This window comes from Microcaecilia unicolor, chromosome 4 (assembly GCF_901765095.1).
Source record: "Microcaecilia unicolor chromosome 4, aMicUni1.1, whole genome shotgun sequence".
Lineage (NCBI taxonomy): Eukaryota > Metazoa > Chordata > Amphibia > Gymnophiona > Siphonopidae > Microcaecilia > Microcaecilia unicolor.
In genome coordinates, this window is record NC_044034.1 from 26,958,378 (window position 1) to 26,979,409 (window position 21,032).

Sequence of the window (21,032 nt, forward strand, 5' to 3'; positions counted from 1 at the left end):
TTTAGGGCACTTTTCCTGGACCCTGTTTTTCCACAAATAAGGCCCCAAAAAGTGCCCTAAAGGACCAGATGACCACTGGAGGGAATCGGGGATGACCTCCCCTGACTCCCCCAGTGGTCACGAACCCCCTCCCACCACAAAATATGCCGTTTCACAACTTTTTATTTTCACCCTCAAATGTCATACCCACCTCCCTGGCAGCAGTATGCAGGTCACTGGAGCAGTTATTAGGGGGTGCCGTGGACTTCAGGCAGGTGGACCCAGGCTCATCCCCCCCCCCCCCACCTGTTACACTTGTGCTGGTAAATGGGAGCCCTCCAAACCGCCCCCCCAAACCCACTGTACCCACATGTAGGTGCCCCCCTTCACCCCTTAGGGCTATAGTAATGGTGTAGACTTGTGGGCAGTGGGTGTTAAGGGGGATTTGGGGGGCTCAACACCCAAGGGAAGGGTGCTATGCACCTGGGAGCTCTTTTACCTTTTTTTTTTTTTTTTTTTTTGTAAAAGTGCCCCTTAGGGTGCCCGGTTGGTGTCCTGGCATGTGAGGTGGACCAGTGCAGTACGAATCCTGGCCCCTCCCACGAATAAATGTCTTGGAGTTATTCGTTTTTGAGCTGGGCGTTTTCGGTTTCCATTATCGCTGAAAAACAAAAACGCCCAGCTCAAAAAAAGATAAACGTCCATGTTTTTTCGATAAATACGATTCGGTCCGCCCCTTCACGGACCCGTTCTCGGAGATAAACGCCCATGGAGATAGGCGTTTCTGTTCGATTATGCCCCTCTTGGTCTCCCACTTTTTGTACATTTATGAGGGTTTGATGAAATCGGGGAGAGAGCATGGACTGTGCTGGGGGAAGGGAGCTGAGAGAAAGAGACATGATTTGGGAGAGAGGAAGTAGAGCAGGCAGAGATAACATAAGCTGGGACAGACCAAAGGTCCATCAAGCCCAGCATCCTGTTTCTAACAGTGGCCAATCCAGGTCACACATAACCTGGCAACATCCTAAAAGAAAAAGGATGCAGAGGAAAGAGGAGCTGAAAGAGATGGAGCGTATCTGTGTAGGACTGAGATAAGAGGGGCAGAGAAAAAGGAGAGAGGAGAGGTCATGATGGAGGGAAGTGACATGAAGATGACAAGGGTGAGAAGTGGCAGGAAGGGGTGACACTAGAAGAAAGTGGAGGAGTGGCCTAGTGGTTAGGGTGGTGGACTTTGGTCCTGAGGAACTGAGTTCGATTCCCACCTTCAGGCACAGGCAGCTCCTTGTGACTCTGGGCAAGTCACTTAACCCTCCATTGCCCCATGTAAGCCGCATTGAGCCTGCCATGAGTGGGAAAGCGTGGGGTACAAATGTAACAAAAATAAAATAGATACTATTGGAGATTCTACATGGAATGTTGCTACTATTGGAGATTCTACATGGAATGTTGCTACTATTGGAGATTCTACATGGAATGTTGCTATTCCACTAGCAACATTCCATGTAGAAGGCTGCGCAGGCTTCTGTTTCTCTGAGTCTGACGTCCTGCACATATGTGCAGGACGTCAGACTCACAGAAGCAGAAGCCTGCGCGGCCACATTGGTGATGTCAAGGGCCGACTTCTACATGGAATGTTGCTAGTGGAATAGCAACATTCCATGTAGAATCTCAAATAGTAGCAACAGTGGAGGAGTGGCCTAGTGGTTAGGGTGGTGGACTTTGGTCCTGGGGAACTGAGTTCGATTCCCACTTCAGGCACAGGCAGCTCCTTGTGACTCTGGGCAAGTCACTTAACATTGCCCCATGTAAGCCGCATTGAGTGAGCCTGCCATGAGTGGGAAAGCGCGGGGGGTACAAGTGTAACAAAAAAAAAAAAATGAAATGAGAGAGAGACAGCCTATGGGGAGTCAAACACGTAAAGAGAAATGAAAGAAATAAGAAGACTGGAAAATAATTCACAAGATTGAACATGAAGGTAGAAAGGAAGCTTAAGAGAAGACCAAGAATAAACAGAGACAGAGGATAATAAGAAACTATAGATGCAAAAGTAAACATTATCTGTGCTAGCTGGGCTGGGTCAGTATTTTGTCATTCTTCTCCAGCCCTGCGGGCACCAAGATAAATTAAGTTTATTTTACTGAAAGACGTGGGGAAGTAGAGGGAGTTTGGCAGTATATGAATCTGACTGAAAATGTTTTGTAATGGAGAGGACCTATAATTAGTCTCAAATTGAAAGAGAAACGGAAAGGAGCATGTTCCTTTTTCACAAAAATAAAATCATCATCCTGCCCTGGTAAGGATAGGCCAGGCTGGACTGGAAGGGATATGACTGTGGTATAGATAGGCTGGGGGAGGGAAGAGAAGGAAAATGAAGTGTAATAAATTGGTGGAGATGAATTGGGGAGAAAGAGAGACTGAAGGGACATTCAGTGCTCTTGTAGCCATGAGTAGCGAATGGCATAGGGATGGGACAGGGACAGGGACAGATCCAGCGGGACGGGAACAAATTTTGTCCCCTTGTCATTTTCTACTTTGAAGCCTGTGAACTGGAGAAGGTAGTGACGGCAGCTGGCCTTGCTGAGTTTAAAGGGGGTCTGGACAGATTCCTGAAGGAAAAGTCCATTGATCGTTATTAAATTTTGGGTTTTTTGCCAGGTTCTTGGGGGCCTGGATTGGCCGCTGTCGGAGATGGAGTGCTGGGCTTGATGGACCTTTGGTCTTTTCCCAGCGTGGCAGTGCTTATGTACTTATGTATATATTTATGTTTGAGTGATGCAAATGATGATATGTTGATTTTTTTGGAAAAACAAGCAAACATGCTGGCCACAACTAGCAAAATTTGTATGGAGGATCCTGTACATTCCTGCTACCGGCACATCTTCTAAGAAGACATCTTCTATTGCAGGAAGGACTGTGGAAGACAGACAGGAGATCTAGACTGAATCCTGAGATTGTTGATGACTTATTCACCCACAGATTAAAAAAATCATAACAGTGCTTCATAGGGTATATTTTTCCCCTCTAGGGCATACAGAACAGGTTGTATTTTGTACACCTGGACATCAAGAGAGTGGATTAGGATTCCTTGGGTTGGGGTTGGAAGGGTAGAGGGTGAGGGGGATTATTATAGTTGCTCGTTGTTATTGTTTTCTATTTATGATTCATAAACAACAGTTGCACAGCGTATTCCTTTATAATAACATGATTTAAATATTTATATTATTATTATTATTATTTATATTATATTTTAAATATCATAAGTGTTCAAGGGTTCTGCAGATGAGGACAGAGCCCACGGGGATGGGACTGGGACAGAACCTGCGGGGATGGGGTGGGGTTGGAGACAGAACCCATGGGCACTTGATGGGGACAAACTTTGTCCCCTTGTTATTCTTTAGCCACGAGTCCTCCTAGTGTTTGCACTACCTGTATCTACATCTGTTGTCAAGATGGTGACTATTTTCCTTGCTGTGCTCACCTCGCCCTCTGGTGGCCAGAACCAGTGGCTGCCATAGACTGTCTTGTTGTTTCCCTACACATTCCAGACTTTCATTCTAGTTCGGTCCAGATATTCTAGCCCGCCAGACTTGGTTGGAAGTTTGGCAGCTAACTTCACCCTTAGCTGCCTTGAGATTCCTGCAGCTTGAGCCTCAGCTGCTGATTGCCTTTATTAGGCACCTGGCCCTTTCAGCAGGGCCTTTGCATTGCCAAGGGTCTCGAAGTAACCGGTGTGCAGTTGCACTCTTGCCTTGTTCTGTTCTTTGCTTATTTCTTGGTGCCTGTGTGTACTTTAGCTTTGTCCTGTTCTGTGTTTAGATCTTGGTGCCTGTGTGTACTTTAGCCTTTGTGTTCTCTGTTTGCTAGGTTCTGCTTTCAGTCTAGCTTTATTGCTTGTATGTATGTCTTTTTTAGTGGCTGCTTGGCAGCTTTCAGTCATTGCCCTAGTTCTTGTCTGTTTATCCTAGCTTTGTGTCCTGTCTAGTCTGTCTTGTTTGGTTCCCTGTTCACCTTGGGCTTCTGCCCAACCCTGGTTAGTCAAGCTTGTCTTAAAGTCCTTTACCCTGTATAGTATCCGTTCTTCCTCTGTTTGTGGCTGGTTGTCTTCAGCTTCAGTTCCCCTCCTGCTTGTGTCTGCCCTGCTTGCTTTCAGTTTCCTTCCAGCCAAGCCTGTTTGGAAATCCTGATTCCTATCCTGAACCCTTTTTTGGCCAAGCTTGTTTAAGAATCTTTTCTAGTGTGAGTTTTCTTGGTGTTCCAGCCTGCTTGCTCCAGTACCAGCTTTCCTCTAGTTCTGCCGGCTGCCTGCACCCAGGGGCTCAACCCCTGGGGAACGGCAGTCAAGTGTAGGTGAAGCCTAGTTCCAGTCCAGAGTATTCCAGTCCGTGTGTTCCGGCTTTCTTATCTGTGTCTGCAGTCCCTGCCTTGCTGGTGTGCTAGCCCAGTGCTGGTTGGGGGGTTTTGCCTGCCGCTGCCACTCGGCAGTTGTCCAAGGGCTCACAATTCCTGTTTTCCTGTGAGAGACCTAACAAATATGGCCTGGCCAGTTGTGCCCATGTCCCTGCCATACTTTTTGCAGACATGATGGTGTGTGCCGAGTTGGCTCCTATGATCATATGTATACATGTGAACACACCCATACCAGGCCACACAGAGAAAAGAACCCACAAAACAGATGTGTGTGTGTTACAGCTGCTATTCAATCAAAACTTTTACTTGATTAAATTTCTCTGTTAAAAATTTTGATTGGTTTGTTTAGCTCTTATTTGTATTTTATTTGTGCTACTCTACTCTTTCTTGATATTTTGTTTATGGTATTGTAAGCCTTGCCTGTTTTATGTATTGTAAGATACATTGAACTTGAGTATGTTCGGGATAAAATGGGGTATAAATATCAGAATAAATAAGATATTTCATTTAGGGCCCTGTTTGCTAAGGCGTGTTAATGTTTTTAATGTGTTTACAATTAGCACGTGCGCTAACCGTGTAGGTGCGTACACAGTTAACACGCATTAAAAACATTAACGCTCCTATAATGCGGCTTAGTAAACAGGGCCCTCAGGGCTCAGATTGTTTGTTTTCTCGATCCATATGTTTGAAATGTCTGCGTTTGCAGAACAATGTTGAACTGCCAGAGGCAGGCCAAATTATTTATACGAAATCAGATTTCTGATTGTGTGTGATGTGCCCTACAATCCGCAAAGCGCTTTTTTCTGAATATTGAGAAACTGCCAAAATGAGAATGAAATGCTGATTTGTGACAACAGTAGACAGAGAGGGAGGGGCATCTTTTGTTCATGGGGATGGGGGTTAATCATGTGTGGGTAGAAGCATTTTAAAAAGGAAGAGCTTTATTTTACTGTGTCTGTATGCTGTAGATGCTGGAACTGCTGCTCCATAAATATGCAACAGGCCATATGGGGGGAGGGGGCAGGGTGCTTAATTTTTCTAGAACCTTCTGTTTGATCTGACCCATTTTGAAATGTGTGTGTCTTGACCTGTTTCTTTCCACCCCCAGAATTTCCCTTGTTCCTACTCCTTCTGAATATATTTCCACTCCTTTTTTTTTTTGTTACATTTGTAACCCGTTCTTTCCCACTCATGGCAGGCTCAATGCGGCTTACATGGGGCAATGGAGGGTTAAGTGACTTGCCCAGAGTCACACCAATGTGGCCGCGCAGGCTTCTGCTTCTACGTGCAGGATGTCAGACTCACAGAAACAGAAGCCTGCGCAGCCTAGTGGAATAGCAACATTCCATGGAGAATCTCCAATAGTAGCAACATTCCATGTAGAATCTCCAATAGTATCTATTTTATTTTTGTTACATTTGTACCCTGTGCTTTCCCACTCATGGCAGGCTCAATGCGGCTTACATGGGGCAATGGAGGGTTAAGTGACTTGCCCAGAGTCACACCAATGTGGCCGCGCAGGCTTCTGCTTCTACGTGCAGGATGTCAGACTCACAGAAACAGAAGCCTGCGCAGCCTAGTGGAATAGCAACATTCCATGGAGAATCTCCAATAGTAGCAACATTCCATGTAGAATCTCCAATAGTATCTATTTTATTTTTGTTACATTTGTACCCTGTGCTTTCCCACTCATGGCAGGCTCAATGCGGCTTACATGGGGCAATGGAGGGTTAAGTGACTTGCCCAGAGTCACACCAATGTGGCCGCGCAGGCTTCTGCTTCCGTGAGTCTGACGTCCTGCACATACGTGCAGGACGTCAGACTCACAGAAACAGAAGCCTGCGCAGCCTTCTAAATGGAATGTTGCTAGTGGAATAGCAACATTCCATGGAGAATCTCCAATAGTAGCAACATTCCATGTAGAATCTCCAATAGTAGCAACATTCCATGTAGAATCTCCAATAGTATCTATTTTATTTTTGTTGTACCCTGTGCTTTCCCACTCATGGCAGGCTCAATGCGGCTTACATGGGGCAATGGAGGGTTAAGTGACTTGCCCAGAGTCACAAGGAGCTGCCTGTGCCTGAAGTGGGAATCAAACTTAGTTCCTGAGTTCCCCAGGACCAAAGTCCACCACCCTAACCACTAGGCCACTCCTCCACTCCTTTATTAAGTGCACTATCAAATACCTTTTTATGTCTGGAACTTTATATACCACCGTTTGTATCATCACAGCGGTTTACAATTGGCAGTACAAATATAGGATTTCAATCAGCTTAGAATAGAGAGAGCAGCACAAGAGAAACCTATCCAGAAAAAAAAAAAGGTTTAGTCTATGCCCAAAGCTAGTATCCCAAACCCCAGCCAACACTCATCCATGGATCCACGAAAACTAGGACAATAAAAAGAAACTAAACTTCATGGTGGCTTTGAGAGAACCATTGAAACATTGCCTATGAATTTGCTGTAACCAAAATGAAATACCATGAGACATTTATTTATTTATTTTTTTAGTCACTGATGTAAATGGTTGTATTTTTAATGATAATGGGGGAGATCTTATATATGGTACCTAAAACAAAATCGGCATGGAAATCAATGCCAACTAAGCGTATTCTATAAGTGGCTCCTAGATTTAGGCGTGGTATATAGAATATGCTTAGTTGATGTCTCGTGCCTAAAACTGTGCCACCTCCATTTACACAAATGAAAACATGGCGTAAATCCCGGCGTGTAGATGTAGGTACACCGGGCCATATTCTGTAACTACACATGTACATTTCGGAACAATTAGGCATGAAAGCCTAATTTCCATGTCCATAACCACGCCCCTTTTTGCCTGCGCGCATTAGAAGGCAGGCGCAGTTCATTACATAGTTGTGCGCGTAAATTCTAATTATTGCCAATTAGTGCTCATTATTGCTTGTTAAGAACTGTTATCACTATTGATTGGCTTGTTAAGCCAATTAAATTGCGTGCATTGTTATAGAATACGCTTGGATTTTGGCACGGATCTCTAGGCGTGCTATATAGAATCCTGGGGAAAGCGTGTAAAACAATTCCTATAGTAGAACAATCTTATCTGACCATTCCAGCTACATGTTCCCAGGATAAGTTGGGCAACGGCTACCAAGTGCAGTAATCTAAGTGACCCGTTTGTTGTTGATTTATTTTGTTTTGGAAGTTAAACTGTAGTGTATTTTGTTTTTTGATGTCAAGCACTAACCTATTGTCTCTTTTCCCCCCTCAGGTCATGTATGGCTTGTTAGTTTCTTGTCTAGTGCTACGATCTGTTTATATAGTTACCTGGTAAGTAATAGTTCAACTTAACGGTGGACTTCGTGCATTAATTCTATATATATATATTTCATTGTGTTTATCAATTTTCCCTTACAGGGTATATCCTTGGCTTAGGGGTTTAGCTTATACATCTCTTGGTTTATTTTTAATGGGATTCACTCTTTGGAACGTGGACAACTTTTTCTGTGATACGTGGAGGTGAGCTTGTTCATATACTCTCTACCATTCCTTTCAGCTATGGATGTTTGCCTTTAAATTTGTTCATGATAAACATTTTGAAAGTTCAGTCTTTTTTGCTTAAAAAAAAAAAATTTGAAGACGCTTCGAACTTCACGTTCGTTAAAAATTGTAGTGTGTGGAAATAGAAAACATGGTGGAATTCCTGGTCTCACCTCTGTTTCTCTAGAATCATTTTCAGAAATGTAGTAATAATCTCTGTTGTTTTGTTGAAAATGTTTTATATATATTAAAAATGTATAAAAGGATATTTATTAATTACTGTTGTAAGAAATGCGGTTAAAAGGGTCAACATTAATGGCAAATGAACCCCCTTGAGCTGAGGCTCATTTAAATATTATATAAGGGCCCTTTTATTAAGCATCAGTAAGCCCACCGTCGGTTTACCGCATGCCAATCTGTCCTATTTTTATAGCACTGGAACTTAACTGGCGGTAATCAGGCAGCGCCATACGTTGCTCAGTTACCGCCTGGTTAGTACGGGACCCCTTAACACCGTCTCAATAGGTGGCAGTAAGGGCTGTCCACCAAAATGGCTGTGCGGTAAATTCTTCACTTACCGCACGGCCATTTCTTTTTCACAAAAATGAACAGCCCTTTACCCGCTGCAGTAAAAGGGGGACTTGGCGCACGTCAAAAACACGTGCTGATGCTAGCACAGGCCCCCTTTTACCACAGCTTAGTAAAAGGACCCCATAGTGATTCGGAAAATGTTAAAATTATTAAAATTAAATATTGCATTGTCCAAAGTTAGAATGAAGATTCTGTGCCAGAGCCGGTGGTGGGAGACAGGACTGGTGGTTGGGAGGCAGGGATAGTGCTGGGCAGACTTATACGGTCTGTGCCAGAGCCGGTGGTGGGAGACGGGACTGGTGGTTGGGAGGCGGGATAGTGCTGGGCAGACTTATACGGTCTGTGCCAGAGCCGGTGGTGGGAGGCGGGACTGGTGGTTGGGAGGCGGGGATAGTGCTGGGCAGACTTATACGGTCTGTGCCAGAGCTGGTGGTGGGAGGAAGGGATAGTGCTGGGCAGACTTATACGGTCTGTGCCAGAGCCGGTGGTGGGAGGCGGGACTGGTAGTTGGAAGGCGGGGATAGTGCTGGGCAGACTTATACGGTCTGTGCCAGAGCTGGTGGTGGGAGGAGGGGATAGTGCTGGGCAGACTTATACGGTCTGTGCCAGAGCCGGTGGTGGGAGGCGGGACTGGTCGTTGGGAGGCGGGGATAGTGCTGGGCAGACTTATACAGTCTGTGCCAGAGCCGGTGGTGGGAGGCGGGACTGGTGGTTGGGAGGCGGGGATGATGCTGGGCAGACTTATACGATCTGTACCAGAGCCAGTGGTGGGAGGTGGGACTGGTGGTTGGGAGGCGGGGATAGTGCTGGGCAGACTTATACGGTCTGTGCCAGAGCTGGTGGTGAGAGGAGGGGATAGTGCTGGGCAGACTTTATATGAACAGGACAGGTACAAATCAAGGTAGGGTATACACAAAAAGTAGCACATATGAGTTTATCTTGTTGGGCAGACTGGATGGACCGTGCAGGTCTTTTTCTGCCGTCATCTACTATGTTACTATGTGTACTTTAAAACTCTATTAGTATTCTCATGCACTGTCTTTAGTAGCTTAAGGCAAGTTATATTTCAGCTACAGTAGGTATTTACAACATAGCTGAGGTAATGAGGGTGAAGTGATCTTGCCTAAGGTCACAAGGAGTGTAATTAGGATTTGAACCAGGTCGTCTGTTTCTCAGCCTATTGGCATAACCGATAGGTGGCTTCTCCAAGGTGCATAAGTAATGAGTTTCAGAAATATTTTAGATACATGTCTTTTAGATAAGAGTAATTACAGGAAAATGACCTCTGTTTTCTTCTAACAGGGGAGCTCGGCAGAAGATGCCCTCAGCCCTGGGAGCCGTCACACAGTTTCATGCATGGTGGCACATTCTAACAGGCCTGGGTTCCTACTTGCACATCCTGTTCAGGTACCAATAAAGCAGTGATTCTCTTGAGCAGTGGCAAAATTTAAATCTAACCAATTTTTCTAGTTGAATAACTTTGATAGTGTGTTACAGTGCTGAGAACTATGATTAGATTGTCAATTAAACCCTGATAAGAGCGAGATTCCCCTTAATAAATAAATTGGACAAAAAGAATATATTTTGATTATTCTGGGAAGAGTCCTGCCATCAGCTACAAGAAAGTGTCTGCTGAGGCCTGAGGCCCGTGGCGTGTGCCCGAAGGGGAAGGTCCCCCCCACCCCCCCCCCCCCCCCCCCAGAGTGAGCGAGGAGCAGGCTACTATGCTCCTTTTCGTGGGGAAGCGGAAAGATGATAGGAACAAGACTAATCCTGCCTTGGTACAGGGACTAATGGACCAGCACGGTGCCAAAGGTTATGACTGTATCGACAACAACGGTGCATACGAGTCTGATCTCTAACTCCTGAGTCTTCCCTATCTTTTCAGCGCCATAGCCCACCTCCACAGCCTGCTGTTTTACGTGAGATAGACAATGCTCCTAGATGATGAGGGAGCATTGCCGTTATTGCAACCCTCCTTTCCATCTCCTGAATTTCTGATTCCAGATGAGGGAAGTACGCCTTCCAACAGCAGTTAAAATACCTTCACCGATTTTCTTTATTTTCTTCTTCACCAGTTTCTCAATCACAGGAGATTACATTAAAGGATTTAATGATGGCTATAAATAGAGTTGAGAAGTCGTTGCAGGATAATTTGACTTTTTTTTTTTTTTTTTTTTTTTAGTAGTTATGCTGTTGAAGCTTCAGCAAAATTTACTGAGCATGAAGCCAAGTTTAGTAATGCATCTTTAAATGGAGAAGCTTTTCTTGGTTGCGGGGTATATAATTTGTTGGGTCTTGAATTGGTTGAACGGGGGTGGGGGGGTGGGGGGGAAGGGATGGGGTAATGGTTAAAACCTTTGGTTGATGACGGCTTGGCCATGTTGATGACATTTTGATTGCCTTGCGAATGTTATATCTTTGTTTTTGTATTTGACTCTGTCATCAATAAAAATTGTTGAAACATAAGTGGAGAAGCTTGAAAGCTCAGCTAGGGCTTGTAACCTGCGCCTATTGGATTTGCCAGTAGCTCACTTTTTATCACCTCGAACTTCTTAAATTGTATCTGAAAGACGTTCTTTCTATATTGGTTGATAGTTTGGTATTAAATAATTTGTATTATTTCTCTAGAGGCTCTAGAGTGGTAAATAAAGAAGGGGAGAGTGATACAATAGACTCTCCAGATACGTTTGGATTTAGCTAAATTTTTGACATTGCAAGAGATTTTTTTTTATTTGTACCCCGCGCTTTCCCACTCATGGCAGGCTCAGTGTGGCTTAGGTACTTATTTGTACCTGGGGCAATGGAGGGTTAAGTGACTTGCCCAGAGTCACAAGGAGCTGCAGTGGGAATTGAACTCAGTTCCCCAGGACCAAAGTCCACTGCACTAACCACTAGGCTACTCCTCCGCTAATTAACGAAATGCCTACATTGTTATGAGGATGTAGAGAAACTGTGGCTTTCTTTATTTCTAATTTTCTTGTAACTTTGAACCTGTTGTTTCTCCTCGATGTGGACTTTAATACTATTTGATTTTCTTTAAGGATATTTTTCGTAGTTGCATTTTTCTTTATGTAACATATTTGAAAAAATGTGAAATAATAAGTGAAACTTTTATTCAGTAACTGTTGTCACCTCCTTGAACAGTAATACACTCACCTAAACATTTCCTAAATTGTTTGGCCCCTTCTTCCTTACAGAAGTGTTTCAAATGTTCATTTGATGGAGACTGTGCGTAAATAGTTCTGGTTGCAACACTTCAGGAGGTGTTCTTGGCTTTTATTTGGCCAATCCAAAAACAAAATCTTTTTATCAGCAGTGAGTTATATCATCCTACCAGCAGATGGAGGCAGAGAATCTCTGAACTGTTTCAGTGACATTTTACCAATATAGGGAGCGGTATAGCCCGAATATCTCAATATTTCTTACTTCAACAGATCAGGTTAGATTTATTATTTGTGTTCTGCCCATATCCAAGGCGGATTACAATAAAAACATCCATAAAATATATAATAAACAAAATACAAAAATCAGAACACATCATAAGTGCATCACACAGTCAAAACAATGAAATCTTTTAAGATGACACAGGTTGGATTGGTGCAGCAGTTTGTTCCTTGTGAGTAGGCCTGTCTTCCCAGGGTGGAGTCCATGGAGGGGCATAATCGAACGCGAACGCCCATCTCCATGGGCGTCTATCTCCGAGACCGGGTACGTGAAGGGGCGGGACAAACCGTATTTTCTGAAAAAAAATGGGCGTCCATCTTTTTTCCGATAATACGGTTTGTGCCCGGCAAATGCATCGGATTTGTGCGGATTTGACCTGGGCGGTTTCGTTTTTCAGCGATAATGGAAACCGAAGGCGCCCAGCTCAAAAACGACCAAATCCAAGGCGTTGGTTCATGGGAGGGGCCAGGATTCGTACTGCACTGGTCCCCCTCACATGCCAGGGCACCCTAGGGGGCACTTCTAACAATTTCAAATAAACAGTTAACTACCTCTAAAGTCCATAGCTCCCTTCCTTTGGGTGCTGAGCCCCCCCCAAAACCCACTGCCCACAACTGTACACCATTACCATAGCCCTTATTTTTGAAGGGGGGCACCTAGATGTGGGTTCAGTGGGTTTTGGGGGGCGGTTTGGAGCGCTCCCATTTACCACCACAAATGCGACAGGTGGGGGTGGGGGTGGGCCTGGGTCCACCTGCCTGAAGTGCACTGCACCCACTAACAACTGCTCCAGGGACCTGCATACTGCTGTGATGGAGCTAGGTATGACATTGGAGGCTGGCATACAGGCTGGAAAAAAAATGTTTCTGAAATTTATTTATTTTTTTTTTGGGTGGGAGGGGGTTAGTGACCACTGGGGGAGTCAGGGGTGGTCATCCCCAATTCCCTCCGGTAGTCATCTGGTCATTTAGGGCACTTTTTTGGGACTTGTTCGTGAAAAAAAGGTCCAAAAAAAGTGACCCAAATTCGCGCTAAAACCGCCTTTCTTTTTTCGATTATCGGCAGAGGACGCCCATCTCTCCTCGGCTCACCATGCTTCCAACATGCCCCCGTCAACTTTGGCCGTTTCCGTGACAGATTGCAGTTGAAGACGCCCAAAATCGGCTTTCGGTTATACCAATTTGGACGCCCATGGGAGAAAGACGCCCATCTCCCGATTTGGGTCGAAATATGGGCGTCTTTCTCTTTCGAAAATAAGCTAGATGGTCTAGCCATGACCTGAGTTTCGCTTCCAGAGATTGATCTACAGACTTCCACTGGTCAAGCTCGGAGGTGCCTGCCCTTCCGAAGCCCTAAGCTCTAGCCCACGGGATTAGCTGGTGAGGATGGCCAGCACTGGTCCCATGGCGCCTTGGCTGGTAACTTGTATATCCCTTCCCTCTGAATTTACCCTCGGAAACTCCCTTCTGCAGACTAGTAAGGAAAAAAGGGGGAATGCTTGTTTTCCTTGGCAGCTGCCTGCCACAAACTTATTTATAAAAAGAACAGAAATTTAGGTCAAGGCTCAGCAGGAGATTTCTCTGCTTTGTTGCCTTCATTATTCAGGTAGGCAGCTGCTGTCAAGAAGGGCAGGCCCGAATGGAAAGCTTGGTGAATCAGAGCTCGACATTTTCAGTCCCAGGGCTTCCCCTCTGAGAAGGGAAAAGGTATCAGAGCAGGTACTAGACCAAAAGAACCTTGAAAGCTCTTCATGCTAGAGAGCATTTGTACAGCGCTGCGTAACCCTAGTAGCGCTCTAGAAATGTTAAGTAGTAGAGCTCTTTAGTGTTATGGAATTGGGGGGGGGGGGGGGGTGGGGGGGGTTGCAGCAGCCATATTGGCACTTATACCAGGCAGCCAGCAGCTATCAGATGCATGGCCAGCTCCTAATGCCCCGTCTGAAGTGTGTTTTCAGCATTTGGGGTTCCCCATGGGCTCATCAGAGTTGACAGCGTGTTCTGTCTCTCCTCTGGGAGATTTGAGTTTGGCAGTTGCCCTGGCCATTTCGGCACTGGACTGCTAAAATGCTCTCTAGCATGAAGAGCTTCAAGGTTCTTTTGGTCTAGTACCTGCTCCGTTACCTTTTCCCTTCCCAGAGGGGAAGCCCTGGGACTGAAAATGATCCAGGCCCCCTCACCTGTTTCTAGAGGGCACTGGAAGAGGTTAAAGGTTGACCCTCTGGACAAATGGGGTGCATGCTGGCCCCTGCAGCTTTTGAAAGACCCAGGATTATGGGGGGGGACCCTACCTGAGCTTATCCCCGTGCCCTCTTGCTCAACCAGTTTGCAGTGGCGTTCCTAGGCTGCCTGACACCCGGGGCGGATCGCCGATGCGCGCCCCCCCCCCCCCCCCCCCCGGGTGCAGCGCGGCCACCACCCCCCAACGAAATTACACCCCCCGGGTGCATTTTTACCTGCTGGGGGGGGGGGGGGGTGCCGCGCGCCTGTTGGCTGAGTCAGCTCATTCCCTCCCTGCTGCTCCCTCTGCCCGGAACAGGAAGTAACCTGTTCCACGCAGAGGGAGCAGCAGGGAGGGAACGAGCGGACTTGGCCAACAGGCGCGCGGCGCCCCCCCCCCCCCCCTTGGTACGCCACTGCCAGTTTGTCACCCAAATTATAATTTTCAACTCCCAGATTGACTAGCTCATTAAACAGTTTGATAAATATTGTCAAATCCTTTACTGAAATCCAGGTAGACCAACATTTACTGCAAATCCCACCCCACTTTCCACGCCTAAATCTACCACTCTCTTGACTTGAAGAAAATAAATCGGTAATGTTTGGAAAGCTTTTTGGTTTTCTTTTGTAAAATAATATTGTCCATCATCTGTAACTCGCTAGTGTTAACATACTCCACTGTTTTATTCAGTAGTGCTTTTGTTACCTTTCTCACCTCTGATAGATACTACTACTACTACTACTATTTAACATTTCTAAAGCGCTACCAGGGTTGCGCAGAGCTGTACAATTAACAAAGAAGGACAGTCCCTGCTCAAAGGAGCTTACAATCTAAAGGACAAAAAGTGCAAATCAAATTGGGGGCAGTCTAGATTTCCTGGATAGAGGTACAATGGTTAGGTGCCAAAAGCGACATTGAAGAGGTGGGCTTTGAGCAAGGATTTGAAGATGGGTAGGGAGGGGGCTTGGCGTAAGGGCTCAGGAAGTTTATTCCAAGCATAGGGTGAGGCGAGGCAGAATGAGCGGAGGCTGGAGTTGGCGGTGGTGAAGAAGGGTACTGAGAGGAGGGATTTGTCCTGTGAGCGGAGGTTACAGGCGGGAACGTAAGGGAAAATGTATGCGGTACCTGATTGGAAGCCAGTGAAGTGACTTGAGGAGAGGGGTGATATGAGCATATCGCTCTAGGTGGAAGATAAGACGCGCAGCAGAGTTCTGAATGGATTGAAGGGGGGGATAGATGGTTAAGTGGGAGGCCAGTGAGGAGTAGGTTGCAGTAGTCAAGGCGAGAGGTAATGAGAGAGTGGATGAGAGTACGGGTGGTGTGCTCAGAGAGGAAAGGGCGAATTTTGCTGATGTTATAGAGAAAGAAGCGACAGGTCTTGGCTATCTGCTGGATATGCGCAGAGAAGGAGAGGGAGGAGTCGAAGATGACTCCTAGGTTGCGGGCAGATGAGAGGGGGAGGATGAGGGTGTTATCGACTGAAATAGAGAGTGGAGGGAGAGGAAAGTGGGATTGGGTGGAAAGACAATGAGCTCGGTCTTGGCCATGTTCAGTTTCAGGTGGCGGTTGGACATACTAAGATACATGACTATATTTCTGCTTCTTCCTTGTTCCCAGCCTTATAAAGTATCTGTGGTTCACTCTTGATACTTCTCTGTTTTAAAGTGATAAGTTGGATAAAACTGTGAAGTAAAGTCATACTTTTTGCTCATTCAGTATTGTGGGATGTACTACATCTGGTTTGTGCCAGTAAATTGAATACTGCTTCCTCAAATGTTTCAGTAATTCAATTCTGGTCGCCACATCTCAAAAAAGATATAGTGGAATTAGAAAAGGTGCAGAGAAGGGCGACGAAAATGATAAAGGGGATGGGACGACTTCCCTATGAGGAAAGGCTAAAGCGTCTAGGGCTCTTCAGCTTGGAGAAAAGGCGGCTGAGGGGAGATATGATCGAGGCCTATAAAATAATGAGTGGAGTGGAACGGGTATATGTGAAGCGCCTGTTCACGCTTTCCAAAAATACTAGGACTAAGGGGGCATGCGATGAAGCTACAATGTAGTAAATTTAAAACGAATCGGAGAAAATGTTTCTTCACTCAACGTGTAATTAAACTCTGGAATTCGTTGCCAGAGAATGTGGTAAAAGTGGTTAGCTTAGCAGAGTTTAAAAAAGGTTTGGACGGCTTTCTAAAGGAAAAGTCCATAGACCGTGATTAAATGGACTTGGGGAAAATCCACTATTTCTGGGATAAGCAGTATAAAATGTTTTGTACATTTTTGGGATCTTGCCAGGTATCTGTGACCTGGATTGGCCACTGTTGGAAACGGGATGCTGGGCTCGATGGACCTTTGGTCTTTCCCAGTATGGCAATACTTATGAGTACTGATAACCTGCATTACCTGAATTTTGTGTATATATGTCACATTGGAATATAGACGCTGAAATACAAAATCTCAAGCCCTGTCAGTGTGGGTGGTATTTGGTTTATTATTTGAACTCTGATGAAAGGGCATAACTAATCATTTATATGTATGGCAATCCTAGTACCTGATTAAAGACCTATACTGGATGGGGATGGGCGTTTGGTGGCATATGAGGCGCTACAAAGCAAGCTAGGTACACACTGGGGAGACAGGTTTGCATACACCCAGATCAAACATTATATTTTAAGTCTGAACCAGTCAGCCCTCCAAGTAAAACTAGATGGGAAAGTGCGAGGCCAATTTCAAAAATTAGAGGGTACGGGAGTGACAGTATCGGCCCTTCGTAGAGAGTTAGTACACCTGTCTGCACCCAGCAGTTTTCAGTCAATTAAACTGCAGTGGGAAAAAGAGTCAGGGGGACAATTAGGAAATTGGGATGTAGCTACTACTTTGAAGAGGGTCCCAGCCCTCACAGTGGATGAGCGATTACGGGAATGCGGATATCGAGTAGTCATGAGAGCTCACTTTACCAAACAACAACTTGCACATATAGACCTAAATATAACGGATAGTTGTGACAAATGTAATATGACACCACACACACTATACCATGCATTTTGGGGGATGGAGACGGATCCAGAGATACATGACCACTATACTGGGAGAGACAATAGGAGGATCTTGGGACCATTATGTTTTAGACACACCAGCGGCTTTTCGTATTAAAGATAAAGGGGCAAAGCTCTGGTGTCGTAAAATCTGCCTAGTGGCAAAGAAGACTATTTTGCAGTATTGGGTCTCGCCGGACCCTCCGGCCTATTGGCAGTGGAGAAATCAAATTCACTTGTTAGCAACATGGGAGGCCAGAGAAGCGAGGAGATCTCCAAAAGGGAAGAAGAATTTTATGCGAATTTGGAATTGGTACATACAGAAATTGAGCCCACGAGGCCGCAGTATGCTACTGAACCTCACTTGCTAAATGTAAGATGGGACCGGGTGTAACGACCATCTACTAGAGAGAGATGGATTGGCTCCTAGAGGGTGTGGGGGGGAGGGGAGGAATGGGGGGAGGGGATAAAACAGTAAAAAGGTTTTCACTGTTCCTTGTTTTAATACCGAGTTTGCATATCAAGAGATGTAAAGTATTTATGTTTTTGAGATGTCATCAATAAAAATGTTGAAACATAAAGACCTATGTGTAGAAACAAATCTTTATGCATCCTTTGGAAATGATATAATGGATAATCCATATTTTTTTTTCCTTTAGTTTATATACGAGAACACTTTATCTGAAGTACAGACCAAGGGTAAAGGTGGGTTATTTTAATAGGATTTATTTACAGCCTTTCTGAAGAAATTCACCAAAGCAGTGTACAATAAGTCAAAACATATTAGGCTTTTTAAAATATATTTTGCTTTTTAACTCCTGCTAAAAAAAAAATCAAGTCATCAAATAAGCTTCCAGAAGAAACAGGCCATGACGTGCATAGGGACCCCAAATGCATTTAGCTTTTTTTTTTTTCACTGACACAATTTGTGAAAATGATAATTACATAGACACTTGGTATATTGTATGGCTCAAGGTATAAACCAACTGTTAGAATATGTATAAAAATCCTTTAATGCCTTGCCTGGTATTTAGTTTTTAATCTGAAGAAGGGTTGCCTTCAAAAGCTGATCAAAAAAACTTATTAAGGGGCCCTGTTAAAAAAATGAGTTGACACGCAGCAGTGGGCTTGCCGTGCGCCAATCTAGAAACCACCACAGGAGCCCGGCAGCTGTTCCCACCCCCAATGCGCGCCATTTCCGGTGCTACAAAAATATTTATAGCGCCAGTTCTTACCTGGTAGTAATCGGGCAGCCCTTACCGCCACCTCGGGTGGCAGTAAATGCTCCCCCCCCCCCCCTCCCCTTCCCCCCACAATGGCCATGTGGCAAGTGCTTCACTTAACCACATGACCATTTCTTTTTGAGAAAAAGAGACGGCCTTTTACTTGCTGCGGAGAAAGGGGGCCTCAGCGCACATCAAAAACACGCACTAACGCTAATGTAGGCCCCCTTTTACCGCAGCTTAGTAAAAGGGACCCTTAAGTTAGTCCAATAAAAAAAGGTGTCGTATTTTCTATGTTTTCTTTTTTATTTCTATTTATTACCTTCTATTAAGTGAAATAGGCACATAAAAGTATAGTACAACTCACTGTACGCCTTCAAAACACGTAGCTTGCAATACTTATAAGTGTTCCAAGCTACATATTTTGAAGGAGTATAGTGAGTTGTGTTATCATAGTCTATTGACAGTTAGTACTTTACTGAAGATATAGGAACATAGTAAACGATGGCAGAGTAAAGAACAGCATGATAAGTGGGAGGACAGGGTTTGAACTGAAAGTCACAGTAGTCTTGAATTGACTTTTTCCCATTTCCTTGTGTCATATATATATATATATATATTTTTTTTTTTTTGTTACATTTGTACCCTGCACTTTCCCACTCATGGCAGGCTCAATGTGGCTTACATGGGGCAATGGAGGGTTAAGTGAGTTGCCCAGAGTCACACCAATGTGGTCGCGCAGGCTTCTGCTTCTGTGAGTCTGACGTCCTGCATGTCCTACATGAAATGTTGCTAGTGGAATAGCAACATTCCATGTAGAATCTCCAATAGTAGCAACAGAACCTCAAATAGTAGCAACATTCCATGTAGAATCTCCAATAGTAGCAACATTCCAAGTAGAATCTCCAATAGTATCTATTTTATTTTTGTTACACTTGTACCCTGCGCTTTCCCACTCATGGCAGGCTCAATGCGGCTTACATGGGGCAGTGGAGGGTTAAGTGACTTGCCCAGAGTCACAAGGAGCTGCCTGTGCCTGAAGTGGGAATTGAACTCAGTTCCTCAGGACCAAAGTCCACCACCCTAACCACTAGGCCACTCCTCCACATATGATAGATGAGGCAGATTTTCAGTTGGAGTTGTGACCTGCGTAAGTTAAAGCCAGTGCAAGTGTAGCTTAAGTCTTGATATTCATTACTGCTATACATATATACATCTCGAACCTAATCCACACCACTAGTACTACCCACACTCCAATCCTTTCCCCACATCTCTTACTATCGTCCTACTCTATTTAACTATCGAGCGGGAAAGAGCAGTTTATAAATGCTATAAAATAAATATAAGCAGTGGTTAGTTTAGGCCTGCTATTTCCTAAACTAAACGGATAAATAGTGGTGAGGGGAGGGGGAAGCTTATCAGTGTGGGTTACCTTTAAGTACCTCCCCACATTTCCTTTACTGTTAACCCCAGTTTAATAGTAACTAGATTTGATTGCATAAAATGGGACCTATGCCTCTGTTCAGCATCTTCACCATGTTCACCATCTGCCCACTGTGTCCCCGTCTCTTCCCCCCCCCCCCCCCCCCTTTGTTCACATGTTGCTGGCCCTGGGGTGGGAGTGCAGGAGAGAAGAAAAAATAAGGGGGAGCATCTCTCCCCTTCCCCATAGTACTGCATCTCGTTCTCCCCCTCCCCAGATCCAGCTTTTTCCCTCATGCGTCCCAAGTTTCTCTTTCCCCTCCCCTCCCCCCCTGTGGGTCTCTCTTTTCCCCCCCCCCCCCCCCCCATCCTTGCTCTTGCTTCCTCCTTTCCCTTTGGTCCAGCATCACTCCCCCTCCTCTCTCCACCCTTTTCCCCTCCCCCTGTAGTTTGGCATCACATCGCTCTCCCTCTTCTCTCCACCCACCCCTTTCCCTTCCCCTGTGGTCTGGCATCGTTCTCCATTCTCTCCACCCCTCTTTCCCTTTCCCTGTGGTCTTTCATCACTTTCCCTCCTCTATCCATCCCCCTTCCTCTTCAGTCTGGCATCACATCAACTTCTCTTCACCCTTCTTTCTCTTTCCCTGTGGTCTAGCATTGCTTTCCCTCCTCTCTCCACCCCCTCCTCGCTCTGCAGGCTTCCAAACCCGCCGGCAGCATCAGTGATGTGGGCGCTGCCTTTGGCCTGCCCTAGAAGCCTTCTCTGTACAGCTTCCCGCATAGGTGGGACGATGTACAGTGAGGGCTTCCGGGGATGACCGAGGGCAGCACTTGCATAGTTGATGCTGCTGAGGCCTGGAATTTTAAAGGCCTGCAGCAGGCGAGGGGGGGGGGGGGTGAAGAAAGTCAGGGGAAGGGGGGTATACCCATGGCAGCACTCCCTTATGATTTGCACCCTTGGTACGCCAATTCCTCATGAAATGTTTCGTGATAAAGGCGGCGGGGGGGGGGGGGGGGGGGGGGGGGGGGGGGGGGGGGGAAATACCAGACCCCTGGCTGCAGCACACAAAAGTGCTGTTCACCAACTATAATCATCTCTTTGAATGGTGGTAGCCAGACTCAGATATATTGTGTGTCCTATCCTATGGTTTAGCACTTTAGTTGCTCTTAGGGATAGAGTGATGTTAGTCTGTGT

The 21,032-nt window shown here is 45.5% G+C and overlaps 1 protein-coding gene across 3 annotated transcripts in view; it reads left to right on the forward strand.

Annotated features, from left to right (window-relative positions):
• ACER3 (alkaline ceramidase 3) overlaps positions 1 to 21,032 on the forward strand; it is a 107,501-nt gene that overhangs the window by 76,030 nt on the left and 10,439 nt on the right. For all 3 annotated transcript variants that reach the window (XR_003941857.1, XM_030200061.1, XM_030200062.1), the window contains exons 7-10: positions 7,637 to 7,695; positions 7,783 to 7,884; positions 9,799 to 9,903; positions 17,852 to 17,897. Coding sequence is in view for 2 of the 3 variants with exons in the window: in XM_030200061.1 (XP_030055921.1) it covers positions 7,637 to 7,695; positions 7,783 to 7,884; positions 9,799 to 9,903; positions 17,852 to 17,897 (312 nt within the window). In the remaining variant the exon portion in view is untranslated. The remainder of the gene's footprint in view (positions 1 to 7,636; positions 7,696 to 7,782; positions 7,885 to 9,798; positions 9,904 to 17,851; positions 17,898 to 21,032) is intronic.